The 24,219-nt window shown below is 37.9% G+C and overlaps 1 protein-coding gene across 5 annotated transcripts in view; it reads right to left on the bottom strand.

Moving 5' to 3' along the window:
* Window positions 1-24,219, bottom strand: part of GHR (growth hormone receptor) — a gene marked incomplete at its 3' end in the record, with an annotated part of 275,896 nt that overhangs the window by 4,195 nt on the left and 247,482 nt on the right. For 4 of the 5 annotated variants that reach the window (XM_079915975.1, XM_079915974.1, XM_079915976.1 and 1 more), the window contains 5 exons: window positions 23,871-24,043; window positions 19,391-19,569; window positions 14,380-14,545; window positions 12,310-12,400; window positions 5,404-5,473 (listed from right to left, as the gene is read on the bottom strand). In XM_079915975.1, coding sequence (XP_079772101.1) covers window positions 5,404-5,473; window positions 12,310-12,400; window positions 14,380-14,545; window positions 19,391-19,569; window positions 23,871-24,043 — 679 coding nt within the window. Of the gene's footprint in view, window positions 1-5,403; window positions 5,474-12,305; window positions 12,401-14,379; window positions 14,546-19,390; window positions 19,570-23,870; window positions 24,044-24,219 lie in introns of those variants that run through there. The other variant, XM_079915978.1, reaches the window with a different exon arrangement.

Here is a 24,219-nt window from a genome sequence, read left to right as displayed (position 1 = left end):
ATGATTTATGTCAGAGAATGTTTTGCCTATGATCTGTCCTAGGAGTTTTGTGGTGTCATGTCTTAAGTCTTTAAGCCACTGTGAGTTTATTTTTATGTATGGTGAGAGGGTATGTTCTAACTTCATTGATTTCCATATGGCTGTCCAAGTTTCCCAGCACCACTTGTTGAAGAGACTGTCTTTCTCCTATTGTATATTCTTTCCTCCTTTGTTGAAGATTGACTATAGGTGTGTGGGTTTATTTCTGGGCTCTCTATTCTGTTTCATTGACCTATATGTCTGTTTTTTGTGCCAATGCCCCTGTAGCTTTGTAGTATTGTCTGAAGTCTGGGAGGGTTATGCCTCCTGCTTTGTTCTTTTTCTTCAGGATTGCTTTAGCAATTCTGGGTCTTTAATAGTTCCATATAAATTTTAGGATTATTCTAGTTCTGTGAAAAATGTCATGGGTAATTTGATAGGGACTGCATTAAATCTGTAGTTTGCTTTGGGCTGTATGACCATTTTAACAATGTTAATTCTTCCAATCCATGAGCATGGGATATCTTTCCATTTCTTTGACTCACCTTCAGTTTCCTTTATTAATGTTTTATAGTTCTCAGCATATAAGTCTTTTACCTCCACAGTCAGGTTTATTCTCAAGCATATTTTATATTTTTGGGTGAGATTTTAAATAATATTGTTTGTTTACATTCCCTTTCTGATATTCTGTTGTTAGTGTAAAGAAATGCAACCGGTTTCTATATGTTAATCTTGTATCCTGCTACTTTGCTGAATTTGCTTATTATTTCTAGTAGTTTTTTTGTGGATTCTTTAGGGTTTTCTATATAGTATGTCATCTGCATAAAACGACAATTTTGCCTCTTCCCTTCCAATTTGGATACTTTTTATTTCTTTTTCTTGTCTGATTGCTATGGCTAGGACTTCCAATACTATGTTAAATAGAAGAGGTAAGAGTGGGCATCCTTGTCTTGTTCCAGATTTTAGTGGGAAGTCTTTCAGCTTTTCACCATTGAGTATTATATTGGCTGTGGGTTTGTCATAGCTTTTACTATGTTGAGATATGTTCCCTGTGTACCCACTTTGGTAAGAGTTTTTATCATGAATGGATGTGGAATTTTGTCAAATTTTGAGATGATCATGTGGTTTTTGTCTTTTCTTTTGTTTATGTGATGTATCACATTGATTTGTGTATGCTGAACCATGCTGTGAACTTGGGATGACTCTTGGTCATGGTGTATGATCTTTTTTTATGTGTTGTTGGATTTTGTTGAGAATTTTTGCGTCTATATTCATCAAAGATATTGGCCTGTAATTTTCTTTTTTGGTGGTGTCTTTGTCTGGTTTGGGTATCAGGGTGATGGTGGCTTCATAGAATGTCTTTGGGAGTGTTCCCTCTTCAATTCTTTGGAAGAGTTTGAGAAGGACTGGTGTGAGTTCTTCTTTGTATGTTTGGTAGAATTTGCCTTTGAAGCCATCTGGTCCTGGATTTTTGTTTGTAGGGAGTTAATTACATATTCTATTTCACCTCTAATGATCAGTCTGTTCAAATTATCTACTTATTGTTGATTCAATTTTGGTGGGCTGTATGTTTCTAGAAACTTGTCCTTTTCTTCTAGGTTGTTGAATTTGTTGAGATATAATTGGTCATAGCATTCCCTTATGGTTTCTGTATTACTGTGGTATCAGTTGTTATGTCTCCTTTTTCATTTCTTATTTTGTTTATTTGGGTTCTCTCTCTTTTCTTCTTGGTGAGCCAGAGGTTTGTCAGTCTTGTTTACCCTTTCAAAGAACAAGCTCTGGGTTTTATTGATTTTTTTCTATTTTTTAATCACTATTTTATTTATTTCCTCTCTGATCTTGATTATTTCCATCCTTCTGCTGATTTTAGGTTCTGTTTGTTCTTTTTCTACTTCTTTTAAGTGGTAGATTAGGTTGTTTATCTGAGACTTTTCTTGTTTTTTTGAGGAAGGCCTGTATCACTATGAACTTCCCTCTAGGAATTGCTTTTGCTGCATCCCATAGATTTTGTACAGTGGTGTTTTCATGGTAATTTTTCTCAAGGTATTTTTAAATTTACTCTTTGATTTCATTGTTGACTGATTGGTTTTTTAGTAGCATATTGTTTGGTAATCGTTTTTTTAGTAGCATATTGTTTAGTCGTCATTTTCTTTTTCTGTGGTTGATTCCTAGTTTCATGCTGCTGTGGTCAGAAAAGATGCTTGAGATAATTTCTATACTCAAGTTTGTTGAGGTCTGTTTTGTACCCTAGTATGTGGTCAATCCTAGAGAATGTTCCATGTGCACTCGAAAAGAATGTATATTCTGTTTTTTTGGATGTAATGTCCTAAAAATATCAATTAGGTCTATCTGTTCTATTGTATCATTTAGGATCTCTGTTGCCTTATTTTCTTTCTAGAAGATCTGTGCACTGATGTGAGTGGGGTGTTAAAGTCTCCTACTATTATTGTATTTTTGTCAATTTCTCCCTTTATGTCTGTTAGTATTTGTTTTATGTATTTGGGTGCTCCTATATTAGGTGCATATATGTTGATGAGTGTAAAAGTGTCCTTCTTTATTTTTCTTTATGGCCTTTGTTTTAAAGTCTATTCTGTCTGATACGTGTATTGTGATCCCCACCTTGTCATTTCCATTTGCATGAAATATCTTTTTCCATCTCCTCACTTTCAATCTGTGTCCTTTGCTCTAAAGTGGGTCTCTTGTAGGCAGCATATTGTAGGCTCTTGTTTTTTTAATCCAATCTTCCTCTCTGTGTCTTTTGATTGGAGCATTTAGTCCATTGACATTAAGGTAATTATTGATAGATATGTATTTATTGCCATTTTAAGCCTTGCTTTCCTGTTGATTTTTTATTTCTTCTTTGTCCCTTTTTTCTTTTTGTTTTTCCCTTTTGTGGTTTGATGATTTTCTTTTGTATTGTACTTCTTTTTGGTTTTTGTGAGTCTCTTGTATGTTTTTGATTTGTGGTTACCTTGTTTCTCAAGTATGTAAACCCCATCCTATAGCTATTGATACTTGCCTTAGACTGGTAATCATATAGGCTCAAACACATTCTAGGAAATGATAAAAAAAAATTTACACTTTCTTACTCTTCTCCACCACATTATATGATTTTGATGTCCTCTTTTACATCTTCATGTTCATCCTTTTGCTGTTCACTGTGGTTATCATAAATTTCACAGAAATTTATTTTGATTTTTTTAAAATCCGTGTACTGGCTTATTTAGGTGATTTTCTCTTTCCTATATATTCTTCTTTTCTATTTACAGAAGACCTTTCAATATTTCCTTTAGGATAGGTTTAGTATTGCTGTATTCTTTTAGTTTTTGCTTGTCTAAGAAATTCTTTCTCGCTCCTTCTATTGTAAATAATAATCTTGCTGGGTAGAGTATCCTAGGTTGCAGTTTTTTCCCCTTCAGGACTTTGAATGTGTCTTGCCACTTCCTTCTGGCCTGCAAAGTTTCTGTATAGAAATCAGCTGATAGCCTTATGGGGGTTCCCTTGTAATTAACTTTTCTCTTGCTGCCTTTAGAATCCTCTCTTTAACTTTTGCCATTTTAATTATAATTTTGGTGTAGGTCTGTTTGGTTTTACCTTGTTTGGGACCCTCTGCTTCCTGTACCTGGATATGTTTCTTTCTTTACGTTTGGGAAGTTTTTAGCTTCCCAAATACATTTTCAATACCCTTTTCTCTTTCTTCCCATTCTGGGGTCTCTATTATGCATAGATTGGCATGCTTTATATTATCCCATAGGTCTCTTATATTGCTTTCATTTTTTTTTCATTTGGCTTTCTGTCTGCTGTCTTGATTGGGTGATTTCCACTATTCTATCTTCCAGGTCATTTACTCAGTTTTATGTATTATTCATTCTGCTATTCATTGCCTTTAGTTCAGTTTTCATCTTGGCAAATGAGTTTTAAAATTTTTTGGTTCCTTTTTATAGTTTCTAGTTCCTTTTTATAGTACTCTGCATTTCTGTCAATAGCATTTCTTAGTTCCTTCCGTATTTTCATTATCTCCTTTTTGAATGCGGTGTCTACTAGACTGAAGAGGTCTGTTTCATTGTTCTTTCAGGGGAATTCTCTTGGTCTTTTAACTGGGAGTGGTTCCTCTGCTTCTTCATTTTACCTTATATTTCTCTTATTCTGTGAGTTTAGGAGAAACAATAATCTACTGTGGTCTTGGAGGGCTATTTATATGTGGGAGTGTCCCGGTGTAGTTTGTGTGGATTTAATATTTTGGTGCAAGGGCTGTTTTTAGTATTGATGCCTGTCACCTCTTTCCTCAGCATGTGCTGGCCATTATTCTCTTGATAGGGCGTGTGCAGATGCAGTGGCTGGTGCCTGGTCCTGGCATTCTCTGTGGTGGTAGCAGCTCATGCGCATCCCTGGAGCACACAATGGGAGATGGCTCACAACTATTCCTGGATTCTGCGAGGGTGGTGGTGGTAGCTCATGACAGCTCTTAAAGCATGGGGGTTGGGGGTGGTGGTGGCTTGTGATCGCTCCTGTAGCTTGTGTAGGCAGTGTCCTGCAACCTGAGAGCACATACAGGGAGAAAGGCTGCAATGGCAGGTCTTGCCTCTCCTCTCACACACCACCCAAACAATGGTACCTGGCCTCTAAGGTAGCCCAGGCTTCCTCTGTGTACATCCTCTGGTGCAGTTGCACCAAGCTCCAGCCCCTTCAGGCTCTTTCTGCACAGCCCACCACCTGAGTCCTCTCCCTGGATCTAATCTCTGAAGCCTAAGCTTCAGCACTCGGTCCCTGCCTGCACTGATGGATGTGTGTCTCCGGCCGGGGAGTGCTGAGCGGTGGCACTGACTGTCTGCCGGTCTCTCTCCATTCTAGCTGCTGCAAAACCGGTTCCTGCATTCTCCTCCAAGGCTCTAAAACTCCCACTCTGTCCCGGCTGATCTCCATGATGGTGAGGGGACTTCCCAGGGTGCAGGCATCTTTCCTCTTTCACAGCTCTCTCCCAAGGGGTGGGGTGCAGGTCCCTTCCCAATTCCTTTCTTTTCTTTTGTCCTACCTGGTTACACAGAAATTTTCTTGCCCTTTTAGAGGTCTGACGTCTTCTGCCAGCATTCAGTAGATATTCTGTGAGAATTGTTCCACATGTAGATGTGTTTTTGATGTATTTGTGTGAGGCAGTGAGCTTCACATTCTACTACTCTGCCATCTTGATCCAGTAGTCAAGAATTTTTAAATACGTAAGACATTTTCATAATTTTGAGATGTATTATTTAAAAACTTTTTTTCCAGAAAGAATACAAAAAATAAAATGTAATACATTATAGCTTGCAAAAGGTCTCAACATAAGACATTATTGTTCAGGTATCATTTAATTACTGTTATGTATAACTTAGATAATTTATTAATTACCTTGAGGAGATCTGGATCAATTCCTTTAATCTTTGGAACTGGAACTGGGGGTAGAATCAACATCTTAATCCTTGAAAACAAAATTTTGTTTTGATGTCAGTTACACATTCTTATTTCAAAAGATAGAAATAAAATGTTGACAGTATTATTAAAGTAACAGAAAATTTGGAATAAGTATAATCTGAGAAAGAGGAAAGCATTAAGCAGTAAATGACAAGGCAAAACTATAGAAGAAAAAAAGAACAAAAAACAACAACAAAAAACCCTCATCTGAAACCAATTTAAGTAAAATGCAGTTTTCTTATAACTTTTCTTTTATAATGTCTTTTATTGATAAGACAGTCTTAGTCTTGGAAGTTAGAAATTTAATTCCATCTGAAGCCAATTTCCATGTCAGTTATAAGGGAGGTAATTTTAATATACATCTCATCTGTAATTTGTAGAGGAAGGGAAGGGGAGGAGAAAGAGCCAGTCTATGTGGAGCCAACATTATCTGTACCCTTAAAAAAGAGTGGGTTGGTATAAGTTCATACCACAAATCTACATGAATTATAAGATTATCCAAGGCAATCTCATTAACCAGGGTGTTATTGCATAGTTCATTTCAGTTAGGGCAGACTAAATTTGAACTATCTCTAATCAGTATGGATTTGTATACACAAGTCTATGATGCACTTAAAATTTCTGTTCCAAATATTTAAGTTACTTTTTGACCATAATTCATTTCAATATCTATCCTGCTTGTCTTGGGCCTGATTATATCCCCAGCACTTAGAACAATTCCTGGCACAGAAAGGGTGCTCAATAAACCATTTCTTGAATAAGTTTGAGTAAGTCATTTATTTATTTCATTAATAGTGTAACTAGAGTTTTTGTTTTAAAGTCAACATTGTGGCTGTGGAATAAAGCTCAGATACTACTATAAACCACTGATGAAAGAAATCAAAGATGACACAAACAGATGGAGAGATATGCCATGCTCCTGGATTGGAAGAATCAATACTATGAAAATGACTATGCTACCCAAAGCAATCTATAGGCTCAGTGCAATCTCTGTCAAATTATCAATGGCATTTTTCACAGATTTAGAACAAAAAATTATACAATGTGTGTGGAAGCACAAAAGACCCCGACTAGCCAAAGCAATATTGAGAATGAAAAACAGAGCTGGAGGAATCAGGCTCCCCAGCTTCAGACTATACTACAAAGCTACAGTAATCAAGACAGTATGGTACTGGCACAAAAACAGAAATACAGATCAATGGTACAGGATAGAAAGCCCAGAGATAAACGCATGCACCTATGGTCACCTAATCTATGACAAAGGAGGCAAGAATATACAATGGACACAAGACAGCCTCTTCAATAAATGGTGCTGGGAAAACTGGACAGCTACATGTAAAAGAAAACGTGAAATAAGAACACTCCCTAACAAACACCATACACAAAAATAAACTCAAAGTGGATTAAAGACCTAAATGTAAGACCTGACACTATAAAACCCTTAGAGGAGAACACAGGCAGAACACTCTTTGACATAAATCACAGCAAGATCTTTTATGACCCACCTTCTAGAGTAATGAAAATAAAAACAAACAAATGGGACCTAATGAAACTTAAAAGCTTTTGCACAGCAAAGGAAACCATAAACAAGACAAAAAGACAACACACAGAATGGGAGAAAATATTTGCAAATGAAGCAATGGACAAAGGATTAATCTCCAAAATATACAAACAGCTCATGCAGCTCAATATCAAAAAGACAACCCAATCAAAAAATGGGCAGAAGACCTGAACAGACATTTCAGCAAAGAAGACATACAGATGGCCAAGAGGCACAGCTGCTCAGCATCACTAATTATTAGAGAAATGCAAATCAAAACTACAATGAGGTATCACCTCACACCAGTCAGAATGGCCATCATCACATATCTATAAACAATAAATGCTGGAGAGGGTGTGGAGAAAAGGGAACCCTCTTGCACTGTTGGTGGGAACATAAATTGGTACAGCCACTATGGAGAACAGCATGGAGGTTCCTTAAAAAACTAAAAATAGAACAACCATATGCCCCAGCAATCCCACTACTGGGCATATACCCTGAGAAACCGTAATTCAAAAAGATTCATGTACCACAATGTTCATTGCAGCACTGTTTACAATAGCCAGGACATAGAAACAACCTAAATGTCCAATGACAGACAAATGGATAAAGAAGATGTGGTACATATATACAATATTACTCAGCCATAAAAGTGAACAAAATTGGGTCATTTGTAGAGATGTGGATGCACCTAGAGTCTGTCATATGGAGTGAAGTAAGTCAGAAAGAGAAAAATATTGTATATTAATGCATATATGTGGAATCTAGAAAAATGGTACAGATGAACCTATCTGAAGGGCAGGAATAGAAAGGCAGATGTGGAGAATGGACGTGTGGACACAGTGGGGAAGGGGAGGGTGGGATGAATTGGGAGATTAGGTTTGACATCAATACACTACCATGTGTAAAATAGCTAGCTAGTGGGAACCTGCTCTATAGCACAGGGAGCTCAGCTCGGTGCTCTGTGATAACCTAGATGGGTGGGATGGGGGTGAGGGAGGTCCAAGAGGGAGGGGATATATATATATATATATACATATAGCTGATTCAGTTCACTGTACACGAGAAACTAACACAACATTGTAAAGCAATTATACTTCAATTAAAAGAAAAAAAATTAACATTGTGGCTCTGGACTAAAGCTCAGAGATTATCCATTCCAATCTGAGTTTTGGGTATCAGCTGATAGTCTGCTTAGTGTGAATGAACGTTTTTTGCATGTTTCCACCACCTTTTTACATAATCCAAGGAATAAGCCAAATTCCGCAAGTTGTGTTTGAGTAGACTCCACTAGGTTTACTCTGTGGGACGGTGTTAAATTGTTACTGATGAACAGAAGTTATAGAAAAAATTCATGTTATTAATAACTGCTACCATTTTTGAATGCTTCTGATAAACCACTATGAGATGTATCTTGCACTAGACTCTGGGTCAGCAAATTACGGTCTATGGGCCAAATGTGGTCTGCCCTCTGTTTTTGTAAATAAAGTTTTATTGGAACATGGTCATGGTCATTTTACATATTATCTATGTAAAATAGTTTGCATATCATCTATGGCTGCTTTCACGCCACAGTGGCAGAGCTGAGTAGTGGTGACAGAGATTGCATAGCCTAGAAAGCCTAAAAATTTACTGTTTGGTCATTTTTAAAACAACTTTGTCAACCCTTGCACTAAACATTTCATTTAATCCTTACCACTACCAGGGAGGCAGAAGACATTATCTGTGGAAAGATTTAGATATTTAAGGAACATGTTCAAATCACACACTAATACTTGGCTCAGCTGGCGCTCAAATCCAAACCAGCTGACTCCAAAACCTGGGCCCTTTGCCTTCTGTCGCACTGATGGGTTAAACTTGGTTCTGCATCTCTAAATGAATAGTTCACAGGTTCAAACACATAGAAAAATGCAACAAAACCCCAGTTACAGGAGGCAAAGTTTCCTAAATGTCTAACACTTTACTTTGTATGGGTGCCTCTTTTTTTTTTTTTTGAAGAGGATGATGCATTTAGGTACTTGATAGATTTCTAGGGGTTGTGGTTGACTTTAGGCCAGGGTGGCAGACCCTGCAGCTTGGAGGACCCAAGCCAGTCATGCAACTGAATATAGCGGGCCTGGTACAAAGTCATAGGGAGGGATGGGAATGGTGACAGAGAACATATGCCCTTTGCAAATGGGATGGTTGTTGCACATGTTGCCATGCAGAAATATCAGCCCAGTTTCACTAGATCTGTTTTTAAAGGTAATCTGGTAATCTGGATTTTTGTGTGAAAATTCCCTGTTTTATAAACACTTTGCAGGAAAACCTTTACTCCAAAATCAAAAGAACATAAAACAACAAAACATGGATCTGTGGGCTGAATTTGGCTTTCAGGTTGCCAGTTTGTCACTTCTGTTTTATGTTGGTTCAGTTATTCCTTCCTGGATTAGTCATAGCTTGAAGGCTGGAGTAGGTCATATGGTGGGAGCCACAGAGTGTAGAATAACGATAAACTGGCATGAAACTACGTTTCTGATTTTTCTATCATTTTATTCAAATCCAAATTACACTATAAATTTTGCTAGAGTTGACTCAATGATCTGGACTAAGAAAGGGAGCAATGGCTTGGTTTGTGAACTAACAAAACCTCAAGCAAAGAGCACCTGAAGTCCTTTACAGTCCTGAAGTTCTGGGGTAAACTGGCATAGCACCTCATTCTTTGAGTTTCATTTTAATTGTTCTTTCCACACTTGCTGTCAGCTATTTTCTACCATTTCCTACTTTCATTAGAACATGGAAATTTAGACAATGATAAGGGTTTTTATGGGTACGTGAAAAAAGAAAGGTTAATTGTTTTCCACGGAAAACTTAATTTAGAACAGGAAATTTGGCAGTACAAATTTCCAAAATTTTTCCCAATTTGGTGATTTTGACCAAGCGTCATAGTTAAGAACTTCATTATTCATAGAAAACACTCTTTTAGACAAAGGTTAATATATTTCCTTTGAAATTGTATTTGGAGGATTATTTTTTCTTTCAAATATTGTTAACTAATGTAATTTTAAGCAACATAACAAATTTGCTTGGTCTTCATGATGACTCGAAATTGACAACTAATGTTAAAAGTAAATTCCGTTATGTACATAGTGGGTTTATCTACTGCAGGTACACATAAATTAGCCCATCGCCTAACTGTACAGATCAGTGAATTCAAATTAATCAACAGAATAATTTGACTCCTTTGCTGTTGGCATTGCTTAAATATATAAATTACTTAAAATTCTAAATAATTATTTACTTATTTACTAACTCCCCCCCCACAATTGAAAAGTGTGTTATCCTGCTTTATAATACTTGTATTTCTAAGATAGTAATGTTGCTAGAAAGTTAGATAGAAAATAAAATTCTACAGAGGGAATTTTGTTTTCTCCTGAGCTTACATTATAAAATTGGAGATTAACCCTTCCTACATTCACTTGGAGACTTTTAGCATGCTTGACACTCTGGAACTCTAGAATTCTGAGAATTCTTCTCTCTACTGAAACTCTATTTTGATGTTTACAAATACTATACAGCTTCAAAATACAAATTAAAAAGCGTTTACAATATATTCACATAGATCCTATTCTGATTTGTAGATGCGTCTTGGCTTCACCTGGAGACTTGTCTTTAGTCCTAGCTAGAGTAACCAACTGTCTTGGTTTGCCTGGACACAGGACTTTCAGTGCTAAAACCAGGGAAGTCTCAGGCAAACAGAGTGTTAGCTACCCTAATTCTAGGAGAAGGGGCAAGATTAACCCATGGGACTTAAAGAATATTCTAAACTACCATATGACCCAGTAATCCCACTACTGGGCATATACCCTGAGAAAACCATAATTCAAAAAGAGTCTGTACCACAATGTTCATTGCAGCTCTATTTACAATAGCCAGGAGATAGAAACAACCTAAGTGTCCATCATCGGATGAATGGATAAAGAAGATGTGGCACATATATACAATGGCATACTACTCAGCCATAAAAAGACATGAAACTGAGTTATTTGTAGTGAGGTGGATGGACCTAGAGTCTGTCCTACAGAGTGAAGTAAGTCAGAAAGAGGAAAACAAATACCGTATGCTAACACACATATATGGAATCTAAAAAAAAAAAAGGTTCTGAAGAACCTAGGGGCAGGACAGGAATAAAGATGCAGACATAGAGAATGGACTTGAGGACATGGGGAGGGGTAAGGGTAAGCTGGGACGAAGCGAGAGAGTGGCATGGACTTATATACACTACCAAATGTAAAATAGATAGCTAGTGGGAAGCAGCCGCATAGCACAGGGAGATCAGCTCGGTGCTTTGTGACCTAGCGGGGTGGGATATAGGGAGGGTGGGAGGGAGGGAGACGCAAGAGGGAGGAGATATGGGGATATACATATGCATATAGCTGATTCACTTTGTTATACAGCAGAAACTAACACACCATTGTAAAGCAATTATACTCTGATAAAGACGTTTAAAAAAAAATATTCTAAATGTAAGAAAACTGGCGACCAGTACCAGTAACTTTTCCTATGTTTTGTATTAAAAGTTCCTGTAGTCTGTACTGAGTTTCTTTCAAGAATGAAAATAGAATAATTAGCCTTTACAGCTTAAGGGAAATTTAAAGGTCATATAATCCAACACCCTCAAATTACCCATGAGAACATGGAGGCCTAGAGAGATTAAGGGACTCAAATGAGATTAAACAGCAGTGGCAGAATAATAACTGGAACCTGCCTTTTGACTGCAAGAGAATGCAGAATGGAATCTCTTCAAGCTTAGAATTTTATCTGTGTTGACAAAAGCAGATGAAATACCAAATCATAACTATCCAAGCAATTTCAATAAAACCCAAATTTACTTAAAATCATCATCATATGAAGTCAAAAAAGGTTTTATTAGATTGAATTATCTAGGTGCTTTAGTTTACCACTTAAATTTCCTCTTACATTAGGACTGTGTCAGACTCAGCCAAAGCCTCACTGCTGCCTTATGGTCCTGGAATAAATGAGCCAATTTTTTCAGAACTTTGAGGAGGTACATATCACAAGGTGTATAGTCACTAGCCTCAGCCTCTTAATGTCCTATGCAACTTTCCAGATAGAACTGAGACCTGTGATGTCTCTATGATGAACACAACAAAGTGGTAAATGTATAACTGGACATAACGTTTCACTGGGTTGAAATATTTCACTCATGATTCACAAAAGAAAACATCAAACAATAAATGGAAACATGTATGTTTGCTAAATAACTGGCAAAAACATATCAAAGTATGTTATATCACACTTACCTTTGTTGTTTAGAAAATATGCATAAAAATAATGTCACCATTAGTCCAAATGTTCCAAAGATAATAAATAAGAACCATGGAAACCGGAAATCTGAAAAACATAAGAACAACATCTCACTCACAGAACTATGAATAGTTGAAGTTTACATTTCACTCTCCTGTTCCACATAAAAAAACTTCCTACTTTGTATTCATCTAGTAGAGTCAGTGATTTCATTTGATAACCACTGAAATAGACTGCAATGACTTAGGAGTATTTTCTGTTCCAAGAACACATCTATCCACTTCCTCAGATCCTTTCATGTACCAAAAAAAGAAAATCAAAGTAAAGAAACAGCATACAGTTTAAGCACAATCCATGTTTATACAAACAAACTGCTTTAAGCACCTTATGTATTCAGGGTATGTCATTAAAATGCTTCAGCTCTAGGAAAAATTGATGCCTGTTAATATACTACTTTTCCTAAGTAATGTCCACTTGGTTCTTTTTTTTTTTTAAAGGTGTGGTGATATTTTTTATCCTCCAGATTGAGGATCCATCAAAGTTTTACTTTTGAATCATTACTGAAACTTTTTAGACATGCAGGGCATACATTTTCTGCTTAAATATTGCTTAAAATATGCTTAAAAAATATTGTTTGACAGAAGAAGATCAGTACTAGGACTCCCATCTTTAGATTTTAGTATAATTTGTAGCAAATTTGTGGGCGTCTGTAAAACTTCTATTTCATTTCTCAAGAACAAGTGCCGCAGTGGCAGAGGTTGACTGCTTTTAAGGTGGAATTTACCTTAACGTTCTTTATGAAAGTAGGCTTTTATGCTGTAATATTTTATTTATTTTCTTATTCAGTTATTAAAAGCCCCAAGGGAGACATTAGGCATATTATAAAGAATTAGTGGGGGAAAGAATATCATTTTTTTGTATGTTGTGGTACCTATAATTTTATATCAATGATATACTCAGGAACATAATAGAAAGCGAGTTTAATTTTTTTCTTTTTTAACAGAGAAGAAAAGCTTGTTTAAAAAATGTTTTTGTTAAGGAATTAAATGCCATCACAATAAGGTTAAAGGGCATGTGGCAAATGTGCTTTTAACCTGAATTTCATTGTATCAAGTATCATTTGAAACAACAAGTCTGTTGAATAGAGTGTAGAAAAGATGGTGCTATAGACATTTTCATTTGTGTTATATAGTATCACGGATTCTACCTGTACTGGAAGTGCAGAAATATAAATTTAATTTCTCTGTAGCTTGTGATTGTTTCGTTAACAAACCTCAGACCCTCATGTGGCACTGTAAACCTTCTGTTTTTAATGGGGATGAGTTATAGCCAATTCCCATTTGGGAGTGATAATACTTTATACACTTACTATTCATTGTTAAGCAGCCTTCTTTATTTCTGTATCCAAAAATTTAAATTCTTTTATTCTGAATTCATAGATCTCATTTCTTTAAACTATATGTTTATATTTCTTTTATATAGGATCTTCAAATATTCCTTGTCACTCTTGAGCGTATCTAGCACACGATTTATTAAGCCTTCCTCCAGGTAAAAGCCGCACCCAAACTTTCTAAAACCAATAAACACCTGCCATTGACTACTTATGCTGACTCAATATTAGGAATTCTCTAAGATGCCACATAGACAGGCATCCATCCAGATTCAGAATTTCTTCACTGTGTGTGTATATGAGAAACATTTTTTTCTGACTATAAGTGCAAAACAAACTCATAGAAAATACTAGAAATACAGAAACAAGGAAATAAAGAAATGAAGAAAAGAATCACCTGAAATTCTGTTATCCAGAGATACCCCACCCCCTCCATCAATAGCTTAGTGTATCTTCTGCTCTTTAACTTGCACCTACCCCATGACTTTTCCTGAATAATTCAAAAATGAAATCCTCCTTCCTCTTTTGTAATGGAGAGTACCTGTTACAGGCAGTGAACTCAAGGTCCCTCATCCTGACAATTGATGCTAATGTATCTTGATCTGGACAACACCCTAACAATCCCTGTATATTGACAAAAACCACGTTGGCTTCCATCTTAATCTCTTAGGTTTACCTTCTTCACATGCAAACGGTCTCATCTGAGGAAGTGTTACAAAGAGCACCTCACTGAACTCGCCATATTTTTCAGAGTTTCGTTGTCTGGATCTCACACGCACTTCATACTCTTTATCCAGTCTCAATGAGTACACTGGAACTGATGTTGACAATACAGGGTCCATCTTTCAAGACAAAATATAAAACTTACTGGTTAGAGAGTCAACAACTCAATGCAATAAGCTCTATGAGGTGTTTCTACATTCGTATTCAAAATGAATTTCTGTAAAGTAGGCAATGTTTTAAAATGCGCTGGTGGAGTTTGCTATTTAGAGAAAGATCAAGGCAAATAACTTAGTAACACAACATTGTAAATTAACTATACTTCAATTAAAAAATGGTAAAAAAAGAATCATTTTGTTAAATGGGGAGTAGTCTTCAAATTTATTTTGGTATAAACACAAAGATAGGATAGACTTGTTTAAAGAAATGCAGCTATATCTTTGCATTAGGCTGTCAGATATTCTACTAAGATCAAAGCATAATAGAATTATAGTGAATGGCAGAATTATAAAGATTACAGATACACTGCCTACCCTTTGGGATATTACATTCTTATATAAAGACATCAGAACAGAAAGAAACACATATTTCCTATATCTGTATCTGTTCTTTGGAAATCCTGGGTAGTCATTCATATGATCACAGAATTGGAAAGTGTCCTAGAAAAATCATAGTTGTCTTAATTAAACTTTCAAACAATTCTATCAGCTTGCTCTAGAAGGCTTAAAGCCACCTCAAAATAGTTTGCTATTCAAAATTTGTGAAGAAAAGTCACTGGAGGCCTTTGGTAACAACCAACAGGATTCCACAACCCTGAAGGCCAGGATGTTCCTTTACCTTCCCAGGGAAGGGTAGGTGAGGCTATTAGACCTTTAAGACATGTTGCTATCAAAGAGGTTAGACACAACTAATGATGGTGTTTTCCTCCAAGTCACATATTCAAAGCAGGTACACAATATGTGGTTTTCTTGTGTTTTTGGGTAGAACATCTTGTTCCTGTTTATAGAAAATTAGGAACATTCTCTTCTTCAACAGCATGGGTTTTATCACATAAATAAGATTCTCATAATTTGTTTTATTAAGTCAGAGCCTGGGCCTTCAGCTTCTAAAACAAATTTCCCTTCACCTCAGTTAGTTTCTACTCACAAAGTACCTCTTTTTTTCTCCTATGTACACAGAATGGTTGGTTTGCATCTTTTATAGATGCTTAATATATGGAATATTTGTATACCTAAAATGCTTCTGAATATTAAATTCATTTTATTATTTTTCTTAAACTATTTTAAAAAGCCTATGTTTCCATTCTTGAAGCCCTCATTTCTCTGTCACTGTCACCAGTACTATTTCTTTACAGATTTCATTAATAACAAAACCAAAAAGGGACCCTCGGCCATTCGACCCATAGCCCCCTCTCCATCTTCCCTCACCCTTCCACACCAGCCACACCAAACTCAAATTTGCTCACAGGCCTCCTAATACCCGCCCTGCTCCCTGCCACCTTCCTATAAGGGAAAGCCTATTCTTGGCTAATTCTCAGTGCAAGTACTGCTGATATTCTAAGAAGCCTCTTCTGGCAATTATCCCTACTCCATCCTGCCAGGTAGTACACATATTACTTCTTTTAATTCATTGCTCTAATTTCTATATTATACTGCAAATTCCCTGGGGGCAAACGATGCCTTCATTTTCTTTACATTTCCAAAGCCCAGCACAATACCAGGTATATAGTGGGTACTCAAGAGATGGCCAACACATTGTGGATAATTCTACGCCACCCATTAAGTCTTAAAAAAAAAAATAAAAACCAACAAATTCTTAACTTGGTTTAGCAGGTAAATAGTTGTAAGCAACTACATGGTCATTAGAATTACTTTTATATTCAAAATGTGTTTCATAAATTAAAAATGGGCATAGTAATACCAAATTCAATATTGTCAAATGTAACATGAATTCCTGATACAAGCATCAAACATTAGCCTTTTCCCCCTTGACTTACAACCCTCTCTTCTTTTTATGCTTATGCCTCTTGTTCTCATAACCAAGTAGAATGTAAGTTCTTCAAGAGAGGTCAATTCTATAGATGGGCCCTTGATACTCATGACAATTCTGAGATACCTTGCAAATTACCAAACTTATAAATATCATGAATGTGTAACTTCATTTATAAAAGGTAAGTAAAGTAAAAGTTAATTGACCCCTTTGGACTTATCTGATGAGATTCAGCAGGGGTGCAATGAAAAGTGCCGCAAAGCCAAGTTGGGATGCAGCCCTGAATGGTCGACGGAGTCCCATGCTCCCACGCATCTGGCTCAGAGTGTGTGATTCCTATCAGTGCCTCACCTGGGACAGAACTACAGGCCATGGACTTTCTGTGTTCAAACTATCAGCACTCAGTTTGTGTGCTAATGTTCTGATTTACATCTTTGCTTTTTCTAGGGTGTCAAACTTTTTTTGTTTCAGGTCTCCTCCACACTCTTAAAAATGATTGAGAATCCGAAAGATTTTGGTTTTTTTGGGTTATAACTTTCACTATTTACCATACTAGAAACTGAAAATGAGAATTTTAAAAATACTAATTTCAAAATTAAAATAATAGATTTTACGTTAACATTTTTATAAAAATTATTGTACTTTCTGAAAGAATAAAATTATAGTGAGAAAAATGACATTGTTTTACATTTTTGCTAATCTCTTTAATATCTGGCTTAATGGCTGTATTTTTACAACTGTCTCTGAATTAAAACTGCTAGGATGTGTTGTTTTGGTTGAAGTGCATAAATAAAACTTGGTCTCACAGATATATAGTTAGAAAATGGAAGAGATATTTTAATACTCTTTTCAGATGATTGTATATATTCTTCTTTAACACCAACAAAAAAACTCAGTAAGTGGTATTTTCTTAAAGGTTAGTTGCAATGTGGAATCTGAAACTCTATCAATGAACCTTTCATACTTCATTATATTAAAATCCACCATTCCATCTAGTACTTTGAATGGATCATTTCCCCATGTGTGGTTTTGGTTACAGTACGTACTGGTCATTTGGAAAATATTGTTCACTGAGTTATGCAGATTTTCTAAATGTTCACACATTTCACTATAAATATTTTAAAAAAACCTCACTTTTGCTTATATCACCGTTGATCTCATTAGGAGATCTTCAAAGGTTGGGGAAGCTATCAAGCTCACAGCTGCAGATGGCAAGTTTTCCAAAATTCGAATTTAACCTTGAAAGCTCAAATTTTCTCCTTGGCAACAAATACTGTCAATTGTTTTTCTTAAGTGTTAAGTTCACTTTTTCAAGAAATGTTGCCAAGGATTTGCCAACTCAAATATGAAAAGCCATCCAGCTGTTTATCAGTTATTCTTTCAAAGTAAAAATGGTATTCCAAGCAAAAAGCAGCTAGTTCTAGCAGGCAACTCAGGTGTTTACATGCCTTTTCTCAAGATAACCAACCACACCTCAGTATGTAGCTGCAGTGCTTTAGGTGTACTTCCCATGTGTCACACAGAAGATTAAAAAGCTACATATTCAGAAGTCGTGATTTAATAAAATTAATAATATATGCAGCTTCATCGAGGACATTCTTATGTGAAGCCACCTCCCCCCAGCCCTGCTCACTGCTTCTTAACTATGAGTGCATGGTGGTGAAGAATACAGTGACTGTCAGTACGATTTGGAATTACTGCCTTGATTCGTGCTAAGGCAGCAGCAGTGTTTCCACCATTGTGTTTGTACCATCTGTGTAAATCTCGACACGGTGAAAAAAGGAAAGAACATTCTAGTATTATCATGAAAATAGTCTTGAGCTTGTGGACTCCCTGAAAGGGTCCCAGGGACCCTCAGGGGTCCAAAGTTTACACTTTGGGAACTGCTGCCCTGGGGTGCCTAGCACCGTGCCTCATGCACGGTAGTTATTTCAATACCTGGTTGCTGAACAAATGTTTGACTGAAGCTTGAATTTAGAAAGCCTTGTTTGACTCAGCATCCAGCCAAGCTTTTCTGCACCAAGTTATGGAACAGATATCTAAATTAAAATGGTTTAATTTTAATTTTGAGAACCTTGAAGCCCAATACTTAACTGTGCACAGCTGCTCTAAACTTAACTTTCCTCTAATGACAAAACTGGCTTCTTCCTCAGCAGTTCACTGAATGGACAGGGCCCGGTGTCTCAAAATTCTGCGAGTGAGGCTGTGCGGGGCTGCTGGGCACGACCTGGTGACCAGCCAGAAACCACTTGGCTTGGCCAGGCCTGTGGCTGTGGCTAGACTGATTTAGAATTGGTTACATTGGGAGCAGCATGATAATCCTGGTTTCTTCTTGTTGTGCGCCATGTGGACTTTATCGAAGTGCCCAGTTCCCATACACTTGGCAAGGAAGTGTGGGGTTCAGAGGTCAACCAGTACCATGCCACTTGCTTACATTAAAAACCTCTTAGCTTGATTCTCCCTTGAGGTATGTAACAAAACATCCTTCTGAAACCTCTAGGGGATCGATTCCCTCCCCCTCTGTTTCCCTCCTGGAGTCACTCAAGAACTTATTTTAATGGGGGTCTGGTGAAGAGTAGCAACTAAAATCATGGGAGAATATTTAGCCACAGCTCACTGTTGACCTTGATCATAACCCTTCCCATGTTTAGCCACACCCTCAAAGGCAGCTAAGTGGCTACAGTGCACGATATTGTTCTGAAGTTCAACTGGATACCAATGATGACTGGGGAAATATAGTTTTCCTTTCCTTCCATAGGTTTCTGTATAAAACTCCATGTAAGCATTTGCTGTCTTAAAGAATTCCAAGATGATATTTTACTGATTATATCCATTTTTCTCAAATAAGAAATTAGAGAGCATATAGCATGGGCATGTGGTATTAAGTCAAAAGGAAGTCTATAAATGAGAGGGGGTTGTTAAACTAAAGAGAAGAAAAGTCAAAGGATTTTTAAATGTGAGATGTAATGATATCTTACCATTTTCCACTGGGTCTCATTTACTTCTTTGTATTGCAGTTCATATTCCAGGACTATCCACCCCTTCTGAACATCTGCATTTGGTGGTGGTTCCCATCTCACTTGGATATCTGCATGAATCCCTGTTAAACTGATGTTCAGTAAAGTCCAGTTGAGGCCAATGGGTGGATCTGGTTGCACTGGGCATTTCAACAGAGAATTAGTACACAGACACAGCTCGATATTAGTGGAATGCTTTCTTCCGAAGAGACTGTTACTTTATACATTTTTATTATTCAAACTCTTAATTCTTCCAATATTCCCACTTTATGGGACAGTATCATTTTTTTTAACATCTTTATTGGAGTATAATTGGTTTACGATGGTGTGTTAGTTTCTGCTTTACAACAAAGTGAATCATTTTTTAACTTAAGGATGATCTGTTTTTAACTTAAGGATGATCTGTTTTTAACTTAAAAAAAAAGCCCCTATAAAAAACTTCTTTTTGAGTTTAAAATCTGATCTATAGCTATTCTTAAAGATTTGCCATGTTTTACACTTCTTTTGGCTCTGGTAGGATTAATACTTTGGGATTTTGGCAAAGGAATTCACTTTAACTCAGAACTGAAGGAAGAGAGAGTCAGAAAGATCTATGGTATTTAAACATGTCGCTGTTTTGGAACTAGGGGTGGAGAAATCTTTTTTCTTCCAAGCTGTATGTGACCTGGGGCAAGATCTTTCTTATTTTCTTTCTCATTTCTTGTCTTTGCCACTTCTGTACGGCTACAGAAGCACACTCCTTCCAAACACTCAGTAAATACTCCTTAGCTTGTCTTCCTAGCCACATGTGATCATTTCTTCAGATATAAAATGAAGGCATTACACTGCTCTCTCAAATGGTAATGAATCAGTGTTTTCTGTGTTTTACTTAACTGCATGCTACTGACCACTGTGGAGTGGATACTACTTTATAAAAAATGAGAAAGTCCCAATTTGACTAATCATGACCACATTTTGGAAATTAAATTGAAGGGATTTGCAAAATAGCTAAGCTACCCACATCATGATAGTTATACCTCATCTTTCTGGATTTGTTGGGGACTGATGAATTCTGAAAACCAAAGCTTAACCCTTTATATGACTGAACTATAAAAATGTTTTTAATGCAAAGTTGTCTCCAACCTATTACTCATTTTGCATCTTACAAATCTTCCTACTTTAAATAGAGGATATAGAACTGGGTCCTTTTTGAGAAGGCTCAGTACCACCGTTACGAGCATAATAATCACCTCTTCCTTACTTTTATGCTTATTTCTAGGTGCCTTAGTTGACACATCACAGTGTGAGAAACACTCTGAGATACTTAAAAAGCATCTGAAACTGAATGCATTCAAAGGCAAGTCTTCTGCCTGAAGCTTGCTCCTCTTCTACCTTCCCTGGTTCTGTTAATGGCGACTCCATTCCTCCAGTTGCTCAGGATAAAAATTCAACTCTTCCCGGACTCATCTTTTTTTTTTTTTTTTTTTTTTGCGGTACGCGGGCCTCTCACTGTTGTGGCCTCTCCTATTGCAGAGCACAGGCTCCGGACGCGCAGGCTCAGCGGCCATGGCTCACGGGCCCAGCCGCTCCGCGGCATGTGGGATCTTCCCCCTGCATCGGCAGGCGGACTCTCAACCACTGCGCCACCAGGGAAGCCCCTGGACTCATCTTTTTTTTCACCATCCCACATTCTGTCAGCTGTACTTCCAAGATACTCCCCAAATCCACCCACTTCTCATCAGCTGCATGGCTCTAACCTGGTCCTAGCCATTATCATTTTTTTTTGTTGTTGTTGTTGTTGCTGCATTAGCCTCCCAACTAGTCTCTTCCTGTGGTCCTTGTCCCCCTTCAGTCTATTCTCAACACAGCCCTCAATACTGTGGACATGGTGGTCATCTTAAGTTAGGTCATATCACTCATCATTTAAAGCCTTCCAAAGGCTTCCTATCTCACTTCAGATGAAAGCCAAAGTCACACATGGCTTAAAGGGTACCTTAGCCTTGACCCTCTGACCTCTGGGATCTGGTCTATGACCACGCGCCTCCTCGCTCTCTGTGTATCCCCTCGCTACCCCATGCTGTTCCTTGAGAGAGCAAAGGCATGCTCCCGCTCCAGGATCTTTACCCTTCCTGTGCCCTCTTCCCTCAGGTGGACACGTGACTGTTCTCTCATTTCCTTCTTCACTCAAGTGTCGCTGTCTCGGTGAAGCCGTGTCTGATAACGCTACCAGTGCAACCTCTCCAGCATGCTTTTCTCCCTCCCGATGTTACCTCTCTTCCCAGCATGGTCTCTTTCCACCCTCACTGGGAAAATGTCCCACTAGGGCAGACGTTTTCTGTCCCCAGCACCTAGAACACTGCCTGGTCTAAGGAAGAGACTCAACGATTGGCTGAATAAACTGAATGAATGACAGATGCCTAAGTAATATGACTTTAAATCCAAAGACGAGCCCTGTGAGGTCTAGTAGAATACATTCATAATACATGAGGAAGCTGAGGCTTGTGGCTGTCATCTTCAGATCTAGGTTCACCTCGGTTCTTTGTTGTCTCTCACTCTCAGCTCCCTCCCTACCTGCTTTCATGGTAACTCTGCCCGTCATCATCTTTTGCCTTGATTATCACAAAGTCTTCTAATCCCCATACCTCTAGTCTGTGCTATTCCAATCTACCCTCTACACTGCAGCAAGACGAATTCCCCTGAGACAATAGTACCATGCTGTATGGCTTTGAGGTTAAGAGCATGGGCTCTGGAGCTATGCTGCTTAGGTTTGAATCTCAGCTCTGCCTACCAGCTGTCTGACCTTGAGCTAGTCATTGATCCCCTGCTTTGGGGATCAGTTTCATCATCTGTAAAATGGGGATTATAATAGAACCTATCTCACACAGTGATCATACCTGATCTATGGTAAATGCTTTGTAAGGGTTAGCAATAAATATCCTGAGGTCATTTCCCTGCTTAAGCATCCTCAAATGTACCCCTGGGCAGTAAGGTAAAGTCCAAATTCCTCTGTGGGGTACACAAGATCAATTGATGATTTCTCTGGCCAGCGAGTCAGGCCTGCCAAACTGCTCCCGAGTCTGTGAACATTCTGTGCTGTTTGTCACTTTTGGAACTTAGTCGCTGTTGGAAGACACAGTCCATCTTGTATAACTGGCAACTCCTGCTGATGCTTTAAGAAGTAACTGAACTAGTCACCATCTCTGTGCAGCCCTTTCTCTACCCTCGGGCCCAGTCAATCATTCCCACCTCTGGCCACAACCTTGGCTTGCTGTGCATTCCACACACCTTGAGTCCGGCACCTATTGTGCTGTATCACAATTACTTGTTAACCTGCCTGATTTCCCTACTTGACTGCGTCTTACTCGTTCTGTAGCCAACACACCCAGCACAGGGCCCGGCTCGTGGCACTTGGCAGGGACAGGGTTAGAACACGGGTCTTGACACAGTAGTCTTTCTACTACCCATTTAGCCACTAGACAGCTACATCTATTGACGTTAGGGCATATGTACGAATAGTTCCTCTAAACCGTATAATTGGGTTCTCTTTTCTGCGTGGTACAGTTTTCTCAATCTTCTCCCTCAAAGTCAGGCTATCAGATTTACTTGTTTCCATCTGCAACTTCTACCCACACTCTCTCTGTCTCTTCCAGTCTGCTGATGCCTGGGAAACCACACACAAGAACAACACGTCTGAGAGAGGCTCCAAGGAATTCCTATAAGCAACAAATGAGCTTTGTGGATAGATCTGAGGCACCAACATCAGCTACTCATGGTCCTTCTTTGATTCTTTCTATTTAGCTGTTTATACTATTATAGTATAAACATGAATATTCCAATTATGGTTGTTTGTTTTGTTTCATTTCCCCTGTGTCCACATGATGCGCAAGGGATACGCTGCTTGGAACTTTCACTTCGTTCACTGAGCTGATTACCTCCAGTGTTTGTTTTGAGATCTTATAAACATGTCTTTAAACTGATTTTGGCTGTTCTGTCCATGTAAAATTCCAGAATGATTATGCCTTGTGGTAAAGAAAATCTAGGCTTTTATTATAGCAGTGACAGAGATCAAGGCCAATGTATTTCAGTAGATCAGAATATAATAATCATACCAAATCATTAGGAGAGAAGGAATCTTAAGAGTGCGTTGAGTTTGTCCCTTGCAGCGGCACACAAGAATACAATCCAGCTTTAGCGACCTTCTCAAGGAAAAGACTCCATAAGACTCCTATTCTTTTCTTTACAACATTTACTGCCAGATTTCTTTCATGTTAGAGCCAACCCAAGCTCCCTCTGCCCTTTCTCTCTTGTTCACCAGCTGATCCCATGCACTGTAAAGGAGACCGCCATCCCTCTACAGAGTGCAATGACACAGTCTTCCTATTTGCATACACTTGGACTTTGCAGCCTTCCCCACTTATTTAATCTAAAGCCATGTCAAATAAAACACAAACCTGTGATTTACCTATTTCCTCAACAGAGAAACACTTTTGATCCACAGTATCGCCATTGCTAGTTAGCTTGATACAGTAGGGGATCCAAATGGAGGTATAAGATGAATTAAAGTAACAGCTGTTTTCTCCAGCAGAGACATAATCGGGGCATTCTTTCCATTCTTGAGTCCATTCTTGAGTGCTCCTGAAATGGAGGGTAAAAAAGGATGAATTGTTCCCCCAAATCATGCCATAGCTTAAGCCAAAGCAAGGTGCTTGGCAGTCAGAGTCAATAAATTGGGACACGACTATGTTATGAGCAAGTATCTTAGTGGCACCATTTCCAAGAAGTAGCACATCTGTGGACTGATGATCAGTGTC

Source organism: Stenella coeruleoalba (genome assembly GCF_951394435.1).
Source record: "Stenella coeruleoalba genome assembly, chromosome: 3".
Lineage (NCBI taxonomy): Eukaryota > Metazoa > Chordata > Mammalia > Artiodactyla > Delphinidae > Stenella > Stenella coeruleoalba.
Note: the sequence above shows the minus strand (reverse complement) of the source record. Positions and strands in the feature narration are given on the sequence as shown.